The 12,502-nt window shown below is 36.7% G+C and overlaps 1 protein-coding gene across 4 annotated transcripts in view; it reads right to left on the bottom strand.

The window, feature by feature from the left end:
• Window positions 1–12,502, bottom strand: part of PCNX2 (pecanex 2) — a 98,910-nt gene that overhangs the window by 62,957 nt on the left and 23,451 nt on the right. For all 4 annotated transcript variants that reach the window (XM_087937519.1, XM_087937526.1, XM_087937511.1 and 1 more), the window contains 5 exons: window positions 11,651–11,786; window positions 10,737–10,879; window positions 8,891–9,044; window positions 8,628–8,660; window positions 3,985–4,153 (listed from right to left, as the gene is read on the bottom strand). In XM_087937519.1, coding sequence (XP_087793645.1) covers window positions 3,985–4,153; window positions 8,628–8,660; window positions 8,891–9,044; window positions 10,737–10,879; window positions 11,651–11,786 — 635 coding nt within the window. The remainder of the gene's footprint in view (window positions 1–3,984; window positions 4,154–8,627; window positions 8,661–8,890; window positions 9,045–10,736; window positions 10,880–11,650; window positions 11,787–12,502) is intronic.

Raw genomic sequence — 12,502 nt, 5'->3', positions numbered from 1 at the left:
GGACAGGCAGATGTGGCTCAGATAAAAAGAAAACAAGAACGTCAATATTGGACAGAAATTCATACTTATTGACTCAAGATCCTATGAAATATTTTTCATCAGGGATCCATCTACCCTAGTTTTATTCAAAAACAGTAGAAAGCTGTAAAATTGGATCCAGAGTTCAAGGAGATAAGTTAGTGTTGGGTTACAATTCATTAATTCCGAGGGAACAAAACTCCACTTGTGCGCTGTAGGTCCACCCTAATGTTTTCTGGAATTCAGTTCACATGAAGAGTAATTTCTTAGCAAGGAGTGGTATGCTGGATAAATCAGCACGTTACCAGGCAACCATGGGAAATATCTCAAATACATCTGCTAGTGTCAAAAGCTCATTCCTCAGCAATCAGGGAATCATTAGGATGAGAAATTAATTTGACTTTTAAAAAAATGGAAAAAAGCTAATTTGACCTGAAAATAAAGAGCTGACCATTAACAAGGAAGAGGCTAGCACCAGTCTTCTTAATTTAACACCCAGCCAAAATTTTGGAATTCCATACATGAAACAAATTCTAGGAGTTACAATCTCAGTCTAACAGGAAAGTATCAGAATATAAATGATAGCTAATAGCTAGACAGACAGACATTGATTCTGGTAACCACAGATTATAGTCATAAATTCAAAAATAGGTACATGCTTAAACAAAACATTAAAGAGGAAAAAAAGATGTCAAAAGAAATTCCTAGTAAGCAGTGGTGGGATTCAATTTTTTTTACTACCAGTTCTGTGGGCGTGGCTTGGTGGGCGTGGCAGGGGAAGGATACTTTAAAATCTCCAGTCAGAGGTGGGAGTTGCCGGTTCTCCAAACTACTCAAAATTTCCACTATCAGTTCTCCAGAACTGGTCAGAACCTGCTGAATACCACCTCTGCTAATAAGGCCATGCCAAGGTTGCAGACATTTCACTTTCTCTCCCTCCCAAATTGTTCACCTGTGGAAAGAAAAGAGAGGAAGCAACATCTTCTCCAGGGACTTTAGGGATTAAATGTGTGGTACAGCTAAGATGTGTGAAGAGCACTGGTGGGATTCAAATATTGTTGCCACCGGCTTTGTGGGCGTGGTTTGGTGGGCACGTTTTGCACGCATGCACACACTTTGCGCAGGGCAGAGGCATTTGTGCAGGCGCAGATGCATTCTACCTTGCCTCCTGCAAGATCTCCCAATCACTTCAGCAGCTGCCGCACGGCGCTCTTCTGTGTCGCGCAAAGCAGCTGCGCTTCAAATTCAGCGGATAAAGGTGAGTAGGGGAGCCCGGGTGGACAGGTGGGCCCAACAGCAGTCAGCAGAGCAGCGGAGAGAACTGGTTCGTTCTCTGCTGCTCATCACTCTTACCGGCTCTCCAGAACCAGGCGGAACCGGTCGAATACCACCACTGGTGAAGAGGCAGCTTAATTTTTCTCCTCCCCGACAGTTGCACAAACAAACATTGTGGAAAGTGCTAGAAGACAGCTGGTACACAGGAAATGTTATCATATTCCTTGCTGCTTCTTGTATTTTGGGGGAAAAAAATAATAATCCTTCATAATGCAAGGAGCATCCATTTTCCTCACCCTTTCTTTGGACAGGTTTTTCTTCCCACCACTTGGCCTCAAATGAAAAATGATCCTCCATTGGTCTTTCTAGGTGGGGACAGAAATTCCTATTCACATGACACATACACCAAGCAGTATTCTTACCCCAGAAATTCAATCTGATCTTACTATTTGAATGTATTAGCTATTTTGGGATCCTTGTCATGCTACAGGGAATAAATCATTGTCTTTCAGAATAAGCTGAAGCAGTTGATAAAATGGAGAATTGAGAAATTAAAAGGAGGAATCTAACTTTGAAGCAAGTAAGAAATTTTAACTTCTTGAGACAGAACAACAAATAAATTGGTCACTCGCCAAAAAAATAATAATATTCATAAAATAATCATAAAACATCAGGCAAGCCACAAAAAATTCTGCTTCTGCTTGAACTCATTCTCTAGAGCATAAAGGAGCTATAATAGCAACAATTACACAATGCTTTTGTTTCATATAACTTAATTGACTGTGGCAGTTTATTGCGTAGCTTAGAGAACCTGACAATCTCTTAATCTTGTTGCTCTTGATCTAATTGAGATAAAATATTACAAGCAGCTAGGATTGCAACAGACTTGGCATATGGGATAGAGAGGTTTGCACCATGTTCAAAGTGATGCAGAAACATAAAAAGTTTTGCCAAACATACTTCATAGCCTGGCAACAAGGTTACTTTTTACATCCTGCAATTTGTGGGTTTATCCTTGGATATTGGTGTCAGGAAATTTTGTTCCTGACACCAATATCAGTCTAGTGAAGAGAAGGACCAGGGGAGACATGATAGCAGTCTTCCAATATTTGAGGGTCTGCCACAAGAGAGGAAGGGGTCAAGCTATTTTCTAACAAAATGAATAATGAATGATGTTTGTGAAGAAAAGGTGTAGAATGGAATCCCTGCATATAGCCATGATTTGGCATTCAAGCTGATTTTTACTCTAAAACATCTTTATTCTTCCTTTTGAGATATTTAAAATCTTCCATTGTTTTCCTTTGAAATATATGTACTCTTTTATATCAAGAATGTTGAATCTCTCCAAAAATAAAACAGCTTGGGTGGCTTTTTCCTCTCAAAAGTTACTTGTGCTATCCTAAGCCACCCTTCAACATGGAAGGAACAATCTTAGTACTGTAACTATGTGCTAGATAGATAAAAGCCCAAAAATACACACACACATTTTGAAAACTTACGGCAGGAGTCATAAGCTGGATGTTGCTTTCTAATGTATGGTACAACAGATTGGAATAAAAATATCACCATGCCAGCTTGTAGCATATGGTTGTTTGTAGGCCAGATTATCAGAAACAGAACTATGTTTTGCCCAGGAAATGGAACAAACAATCTGGGAGAACTTTGAAGCACAATTTTCTACAAATTCCCAATGGCCCCGTCAACATAGCTCTCTGATTGCTTTTTCTTTTAGAAGAAGGAGACTGAGAGAGGAGCCATTTTTCTCCCACCAGATCATCTCTTGGCAATTTTAGTTACCACTATGTTTCACCTTTTAGTGCATATTAAGCTATTAATATATATTATACACGTATTAATATATAACTGTGTAATAGAATAATGCAATCCTAAGTTGCATTAACAGAGGGATACAATCGAGATCAAGTGAGACACTAATACCACTCTATAAAGCCTTACTAAGACCACACCTAGAGTACTGCATCCAGTTTTGTTCACCACATTACAAAAAGATGTTGAGACACTAGAAAAAGTACAGAGGAGCAACCAGGATGATTCGGGGACTGGAGACTAAAATATATGAAGAATGGTTACAGGAACTGGGCATGGCTAGTCTAGTGAAGAGAAGGAGGAGATATGATAACAGTCTTCCAATATTTGAGGGGCTGCCACAGAGAGGAAGGGGTCAAGCTATTTTCTAAAGCGCCTGTAGGCCAGACAAGGAATAATGGATGGAAACTGAACAAGGAGAGATTTAACCTGGAAATAAGGAGAAATTTTCTGACAGTGAGAGCAATCAACCAATGGAACACCTTGCCCTGAGAAGTTATGGGAGCGCCATCACTTGAGACTTTCAAGAAGAGATTGGACTCCCATCTGTCAGAAATGGTGTAGGGCCTCCCACTTGGGTCGGGGGTTGGACTACATGACCTACAAGGTCCCTTCCAACTCTGATGATCTGTTTATCTGTTATCTGTGATGCAGAAATGACTGTTAATTATCTTAAATAACAGATTTCAGATAGCTACTCCAGAAATATCATAATCATCCACTAAGAAATCATTAGTTTGGAGGGCTGGTAAACCTATTATTACAACATTTTTTCCTATTTTCTCCCCCCCAAAATTTGTATTTGTAGTTGTAGTTGAAAGAGAAGAATATTTGGGAAACTGTATTTTTGCACAAGTAACTCACCTATTACATGGTCCCTGATTACCTGAAATGTTTCAGGTGATATCTTCAGGTCATAAACAGTATACATGAAGGAATTTCTGGTTTTAGATCCTGCATCTAGTAATAGAATAAGGCCACACAATATGCTAAAATATATAGGCCTGCTGTATATTATCACCTGGTTGTGGCCCTAGAAAAGCAAGTTAATAGAAAAAGATATTTAATATCAGCCTAAAATTATTTTAAATGCATAACTAACTCTGCACAAACTCAATAAGTTTCAATGTTTACATACATATTGCATACCCCACAAAATGGATGTTAGAATCTCATTTCATCTGAAAATCCAAATAAGCCCTCTACATCAAAATTTCGATAGCCATCTATACAATGCATGTTATAATAGAACACTTAACCTACACTGATCAGAATTCACTGGTAAGTTTTAATCTTCTTTATTGGATTTGTAAGATTGTTTAATCATCAAATGATTCAGGACATTGTACAGAAGTAAAAGAATCAAATAGCAAGCAACCAAAATACAAATGTTAAAATAATCATTTATTAGTGGGTTCATAAAACCCCATGACCCAAGGTCTGCTAAATAAGATAGATCTTAACTGCTGAGAATCACAAATGTAGTGAGTGATATGTAGTGATCGAAAATAAAATCATCTCAGTGCATCTGTACTTCCTCAAACTCTGGAGATTCTTATGACATTATTCTTAGCAGCTCTTTTTAAATAGCCTTGCAATATCAGAAAAATGTTGGCTGCTTGAGGGAAGTGGTGGAAATGACCTAATTACCGGAAAGTTCAAAAGGCCAATAAGGAAAAACTACTATGGTGTGACTTTTCTCCTGGGTCTGACACTATGAAATCTATTTGTATTATGAAATAGTTGCTCTGTTTTCCAACATTCAGGAGATCTGCCTGTATTTTAATTTAAGCTTTGAAAGCCATATTAGCACCAGAAGCTTCCATGCTGCCACATTCTTGAGCCTGGGAAAATGGGAGGGGGAATTTCGTGGAGCGTATGTGGTTAGACATAATAGCATTCTTCTTTAAAGTCAAGGTCATTTTATTCCTGCACCTGGCTGAGGAGTGGTTGAGGGGATGTCTCAAGTTGGGACGGATGGCGATTGGGGCATGTGATGGAATAATTGGTGAAGGGGGTGGATTTGTAATTTTTTACTTTTTGGACGGAAACCCGGAACTTTCAGATTTGGGATTTCCCAGATGTGCCACTTTACTACTCTAATAAAAGGAGACTTTGAGAACATGTCTATCTCGGAGTTATTTATTGGACTTGAGGTTTTCTGGAACACTGACATTAAAATTGTATGGCTCTCACATGATTAACACAAACAAAACAAATTAAATATAGTTCTTCTATTACCTGAAAGCCTCCCTAACTAGACTTTAATGCTTAAGGCCATAAAGATGAAGAAAATCATTTCCTTGCAATTGTGTTTCCTTGTATTCGTGTCAGGTTACCCTTGTCAAAATTCCCTGACCAAGATTCATTTGTGAATTATAGGTCTGTTAACTCTGCATGGCTTAATTAGTTCCTGAGTTCAGCTCAACAGAAGATTCACAAATATGTTTTGGCTAGATTAGAATTTTTACTGTTGACAAGAATGAAATCATACACCACAGTTCCTACCAGTGAAAAGATTTAAATACCTTTTAAACCCCCACTAGGGGTTTAAAATTTAGGCTTCTTTTTTCTGTCCTAGTTTAATGGATTTTTGGCATGATGCTTAGCAGCTGTGAACTTCAGAGAATATTAGATGTTTACACAACGGCTTTAACCTTCACACTGATAGTTCTAATGAAATTCTGTGAAATATGGAATTCAGTAAAACACTTACCATGCCTACTTTAATAAAAATGTAAAATAAAATAGATTACATATGTACATATAAATTGACCTACCACTAACCATTCTGATGCTTTTAGTCTTTTTCCCACAAATCCAGGGCAAGACTGATGTTAACTATCTACAAAGTATTAATTGCCTTTGCCAAACATATTTTAGTCTAGAAATGAAGAAGAAGAGTAAAGTACAAATTAAATTTTAGAGAGCAACCTTTCAAATTGGGCACGATAGTCCAATCCAGTGGTGGGATTCAACTTTTTTTTAAACCACCTGTTCTGTGGGCGTGGCTTTGCGTGCACTCACATGCTTCATGCATGCCTGCACCAAACGTGTGCTTCACACGCGCTCAGAGGGTTTGATACTGACCTTCTCTTGCAATCCTGCACTCTCCCTGTGTGTTCAACAGCTGACTCATGGCAATCCACTGTGCCATGCAAAGCAGCTGAGCTTCAAAACCAGGAAATAAAGGTCAGAAAGAGCTGGGGTGGGCCCAGCAGCTGATTGTCGGAGCGAACCGGCTTGCTCACAGATGATCCTCGGAGCTACCGGTTCGAGCAAACCGGGCCGAACCGGTAGAATACCACCCCTGGTCCAATCCTTTCAGATTTCAAATGACTAGTCAAACCCATTTTCCCTTATAAAATATTTGGGGGAAGGCTAATCTTGGTAACCAAGATCCCTCCTTAGCTGGTTCAAACTTGGCTGAAATTTGACATGGTACGGCATGTCTACTATGAGATCTTCACTGTACCCCAGGACTGGAATTATTTTAAATCATTTATTGCCTTCTAACAATTAAGAGTATTGCCCATATACTAAAGCCTTTGAGGCTTAAACTCAGTGCCTTTTTCTCTGCCTTTTCCATAGTTTAACAGTAATTCTGCTTTATAATTCTTGAGTTCTGTGAGCTAGACAGTAATTGGGTTTTGACATTTTTAATATTCCTGTCCTGGGAAATTATAGCTCTCAATATATCTTCAATTGAAATCTATTTCTGCTTATAGGTTGCCGTTGTTCATTATGGAACTGATCCAATTTTAAAAGTATTGTGCTTTTGTTGAAGCAAACTAGCCTAAGAACAGACTGTGAGCTGAAATGCAAGGTGTAAATAATAAATTTTCGAGAAACCTAAAATAATCAGAAATAGAAGAACAATGCAAATGTTTTTGCATCAAAAATAAAACAGCAAAATTCATACTAAGGCATAAATTATATCATAACTGTTGGGACTATGAAGCCTCACTACAACAGAAGCCTAAACCTGTGTCTTTCTGTGGATTCAAATTTTGCAGTATTGCTAATTAATACAATACTGCATTATGTTTTCGGTAAAGGATGAGAAAAGACATAATTCAATAGACAGGCATATGCAGATTGAGTCCTCCAGCACTCTGCAGTCTGATTCAATATAAAATAAATTTATACTTTAATAATCACATAATATATCTATAAAACTGAGGATTCAGAGAGATGTATTCTAGTATCTCTGTATTTTGGGAGACATGAGATTGTGGCACTATAAGAAACATGACCAATTAAAATATCATTATATGATTAATGTCTGAAAGATGAGATTGAGAAAAGTAATTAAAATGCAGGTGAGATTTAAACCTACAGTCCTGTAACAATTTCTGTATTAAATATAAAATTGATTAGGCTGGGGAGGTTGTTTTAAGATTACATACATGTATATAGAATAGAACATAATTCTTTATTGGCCAAGTATGATTGAACACACAGGGGATTTATCTCCAGTGCATAAGCTCTCAGTTTACATGCAAGCAACAAGTGATAAATTATGATCATAATCATAAAATATAGATACAACAATCAGTGATAGTCATAAGATACTAAACAAAAGCAATCAACATAAATCATAAAATCTAAACAACAAAATGATAGTCATGAGATGCTGAAGGACTAGTTAATAGGAAAGATGAGAAGGATAATAGCAATGATACAGCCCTGTCGCATGGTTTGATATCCTAGGGCAGGGGTCTTCAAAGTTGACAGCTTTAAGACTTGTGGACTTCAACTCCCAGAATTCCTCCTCCAGTCATGTTAACACAGGAATTCTGAGAGTTGAAATCCACAAGTCTTAAAGTTGTCAAGTTTGAAGACCCTTGTCTTAGGGCATAAGACATTGTTGTGGAAATTAGTTGTTTAACAGAGTGATAGCATGGGGGAAAATTGTCTAATTGTTTTGGTGTGCAATAATATATTAAATTTATATATGCATTGGTACATATTTTAAATTATATTACATATAATTTATGTAATCGTATAAGCCATATATATGTATAAATTAGAAAAATCAATCAACTTGTAGAATAAATATGTAAATTAAAGGCCACTAACACCACACAATTATTTTTTACCACAGTACATTAACAGTGCAGTGCAAAAATGACCTTTTACATTTCTAGAAACCTGCATAATTGGCAGCAAAAGAGTGTGTGGTAATGTGTGATGTATGTGGTAATGATCTGAGAAAGTAACTGAAGCCACTATGCCAAAGACCCGGCTGCCTTGTTGTTTCACTCACACCAACAGGCTGTGGAAGGAGAGCACTTATTAAAATGCTATGCACAGCTCTGCTGTTTACTCTGTGGGAGCAATGTGCTTGAGCAGATAAATTTTTAATGATAAAGTATTAGGTTCCAAGATGGAAAAGTGAATAACATCCTGGAGAAATGAATTTATTTCGACTTTCAACAATTCACCACACCAACTGACCAAGGAACACAAATAATAAAAGCATATATGTGGTAACTGAAACTTACATGTATAGGTGAGGCAGGATCAGGCTGAACACTCTGAAGACAAAGCAAAATTCATTGTGTTAGCTATTGGATTTTACCACAAAAGTCCAAATAGAAATAAGGGGTTTCTCATCTATCTATCTGACTGTCTTTCTGTCTCTCTAATGTACAGCTTCCTGTGACAATACATCTCTAAGTAGTTGAAGTATAACCAAAAAATAAAATACATGATAAAAACAATACATTTAGACAATGTAAAACACATGTATAAAAGAATACATTACCTTTAGAAGAGAGTACTGACAGCTTGCCATGATAAGACAGAACAGGAGCACCCAAATGTCTTTACAAAAACCTTGGTTCATGATTAGAAAGCCAAGAAAAGAAACAAGGATTACTAGAAGAACTGCCAAAACATTCTCCTTGATATCTTCTGTCCTGTAAAAATAACACATTGATGTATTTTCAAAAGCAGAGTATAATAATAAATGTACCATTATAATCTACCATATAGACTTATAAATTGAAGCTGGATCAATTTGTCATAAATGTACTTCACTTTTTCAAGATGTCCCTATGAAGGCCCCATGGTCCCATGGGGTCAACTTTACCTGGTGTGCATGGCATTCTCTGTAGTCTTACTGGTAAGAAAAATATCTTCACACAAGCTAAAGATTGCCAAGTCAAAGCAACTAGCAGAAATTAACTGGCTTAATTATTTTCTTTGCAGAGATCAGAATATTTATCTCTGAAAAAAGACTACTTAATAAATGGACTTACTGACAATTTTTCTGTTACAAAACCAGTAAGTAAACTTAAATATTTAAAAAGTGCAATTTTGTAAAACTGATACAAAGGAGTCAACAGTGAAAACCAAAATTCTATCTATCATCTACAGTATCTATCTATCTATCTATCTATCTATCTATCTATCTATCTATCTATCTATCTATCTATCTTTCAGGGTCTAGACTCTTGACAATCAGTGGCATACAAATGGTTGTAAATCAATTCAATAAATAAATAAAACCTGGATTAACAATAGATTAGCAAGAAATAGCTCTTCAGAGGTCAGAAGCCCCAATTTATCTGCAGCCATTGAAAATATCCTCACTCTCATGTCTCTTCTAATGTTATAGAACTATCAGGAATTCATTCCTAAAGTTACAGAGAGAATGCAAATGAGAGGGCCACTAAAATGCACCATCTAATATCCAACATGTAATTTAACAGATCCGCCTTTCCGTTTCTGTTGTTGCTTAGAAATTATAGTAATGCATGGATCATGATTTAAGATTCACAAACCTTCATATCAATGTGAATTCTTTCAGCCAAGAAGACTTTTTAAAGGTTGGGTTATAGATCACATAAAGGGTAACTAAAACTCTGACTAGGTCAAGCTTTCAATAACATAAGACAGAAGCAGATATTTTTGTTTAATCCGATCTGTCTCATCACATGTAAAATAGGGAAGCAGTCCAAATCAAGAGAAATGCAAATCCTTTCCCTGACTTTTAAGTAGTACCCTGCAGCTTCTTTCCTTAGACCAGCATTTCTCAACCTCGGCAACTTGAAGATGGGTGGACTTCAACTCCCAGAATTCCCCAGCCAACTCTAGATTTGTACTATGCTGGCTAGGGAATTCTGGGAGTTGAAGTCCATCCATCTTCAAGTTGCCGAGGTTGAAAAACATGGCAGACATTTTCTTCTCCTTTCCTGTTCTTTTAGCTTGATTTTGAAGAGAAAAGCACCTATTGAAGGAGACTGAAAAGAAGTTACACTGCATTGTCAAGATTGCTGGAGTTTAGAACCCCCACTTAAGTCTTCCATTTGCCTTAAGATTCAAATACATCCTTAGTTTTACTTACAAGTAGGGCAGGTCCAAATGTAAGAAAAGGCTGTTGTCATACTTTATGTATCATTTGGAGGAGGACAGCTATTAGTTTTCACTTTGGTATTAAGCATGTGTATCAAACACACATTTACAAATCTGAAATTCATACTGATTAATGCCCATTGAGAGTAGAGATTTAAAAATTAAAAATAACACAAGAAACATGCTAACATTTTATGAATTAACAGGATAAGTTCAACCTTTCTGTGAATGTTGTGTCTCAGTGTGAAACTTACCTGTCCAGCAATGCCAGCAAGGTAAGTCGATCGTACCAGATTTTTATCCATTTGCCAGGAAAAACAATAAATTTGTAAAACTGTCTATTAATTTTTCTTTGAGCTGATGAGCATGAAGAATCCTCAAGGTCTTCGCTAAAATGCTTCCAACATGAAATTAAAAATAAAAGAATTGTATATCATTTTCATAGCACTGCTTTGTATAAAGATAGAGCTTTGATACAATTTGATAGTTTGTTTCTTTTTAAGTGGGTATAATCAAACAATGATCATAGTCACTATTTTCTTACAGGTTAACTTTTTTTTGGTAAACTTGAGTATATTCAGTCTTGCCTAATTTCTTGCACATGGCAAATACTGGGATGTTTTTACTGCCCTTATAAAATTATCAATTGAAATACACTAGAGCAAAACAATCTAAGTCCCCCAAGGTAGCTCGGTGTGTGGCATTTAAGTGTTGCCTATAATCTGAACACAAATGGCATTACATTTGGAAATACTGGGGAAAGTATTTTTCTTATTTTATTTAGAACCAATTTGGTGTGGTGGTTAAGAGACATTAGGCTAGAAGCCTGGAGATCAGGTTTATTCAGGCAATCAAATGAGACAACACTTACTTAAAGGAGATTCATACTATACATACATACATACAATAAAATTTCTCAGAACAAAGTTGTTTTTTAACTCTTTTGCTCCTTTAAAAAAAATTCATCAAATCAAATTTAAAAACCCTTTTTGTCAACATAAAATTTAGTATAATAGCTGATGCTTAGTGGAAAATTAGCTATTCTTCCATTTGCATGCTATAACAAGCTTACACCAACCTCATTTGAAAGGTGCAAGTTTATATAGCTAGACTGGAAGATATTCACATTTTTTTTAAAATATATAGGTACTGAAATGTTACATGGTACCCGGTGGGTTTCAGAAAGAGCTCCGCGTGCCAGCATCAGTAAGAACTGTTGTTGCCGTGCCCTTCGTCCATGATCTCCAGTAGATGCTTCTTGGATCTCTGAGGTAGTTGTACTAGAGGAGCTGAAATGGATTTCACTGTACGCATAAAAATAAAGAGATAAAAAGAGTAGAATTAATTAAAAAGTATATGATTAATAACAATTTGGAGTGTCTGCTGGGATGGGGTGATAAAGAAAAGTCAAGATGATAAGATGCAACCATGAGATCAAAGCTACCATCTTGATACCCACTCACCCACCCAGACACCCCCAAATCTATGGAGAAAAAACAAGAGGCTTCAGAGACAGACTATATTATCTGGAGGCTCCCCACAGATTCAGGGAAAATCTTATTCCAATTTTCAACTTCAGAAGGGCAATATGAGTGAGTTGAAATTCCTTCTACAAATGTGCCAATAGCTGACATTAGAATTATGCAGATAGCTCTCTTGTTCCTCCCAGGTCACTGCTTATGACACCTGTGACACTTGATAACAGCTTAAACAATAATTCCATAGTTTGATCAATATTTGTAGGCTGTATAGGTGCCTATCCAAACAATCATGAAGGGCAAAGCAGCGGATTTTTTTGAGGTAGGACATACTTTTTTTTAAACTGCTTCTATCTTATACCTTTGGGATTTATTAGAGGTTTCAAGGTAAAAAAAAAAAGAAGCAGACCCATCAATCAAACAGGCCTTTGGGTTCAGACCCAATATAGAATTGATTCAAACTATAGGCTGGCAAAATGTCACCCTAGTTTTTTGGTTGCTGTAGATTCAACCATTGAAAGAAATAATAATTAAACCAAACA

Source organism: Pseudonaja textilis, chromosome 1 (genome assembly GCF_049901715.1).
Source record: "Pseudonaja textilis isolate UNSWEBS1 chromosome 1, rPseTex1.2, whole genome shotgun sequence".
Taxonomy (NCBI): domain Eukaryota; kingdom Metazoa; phylum Chordata; class Lepidosauria; order Squamata; family Elapidae; genus Pseudonaja; species Pseudonaja textilis.
This window is presented reverse-complemented; position numbering and strand designations above follow the sequence as displayed.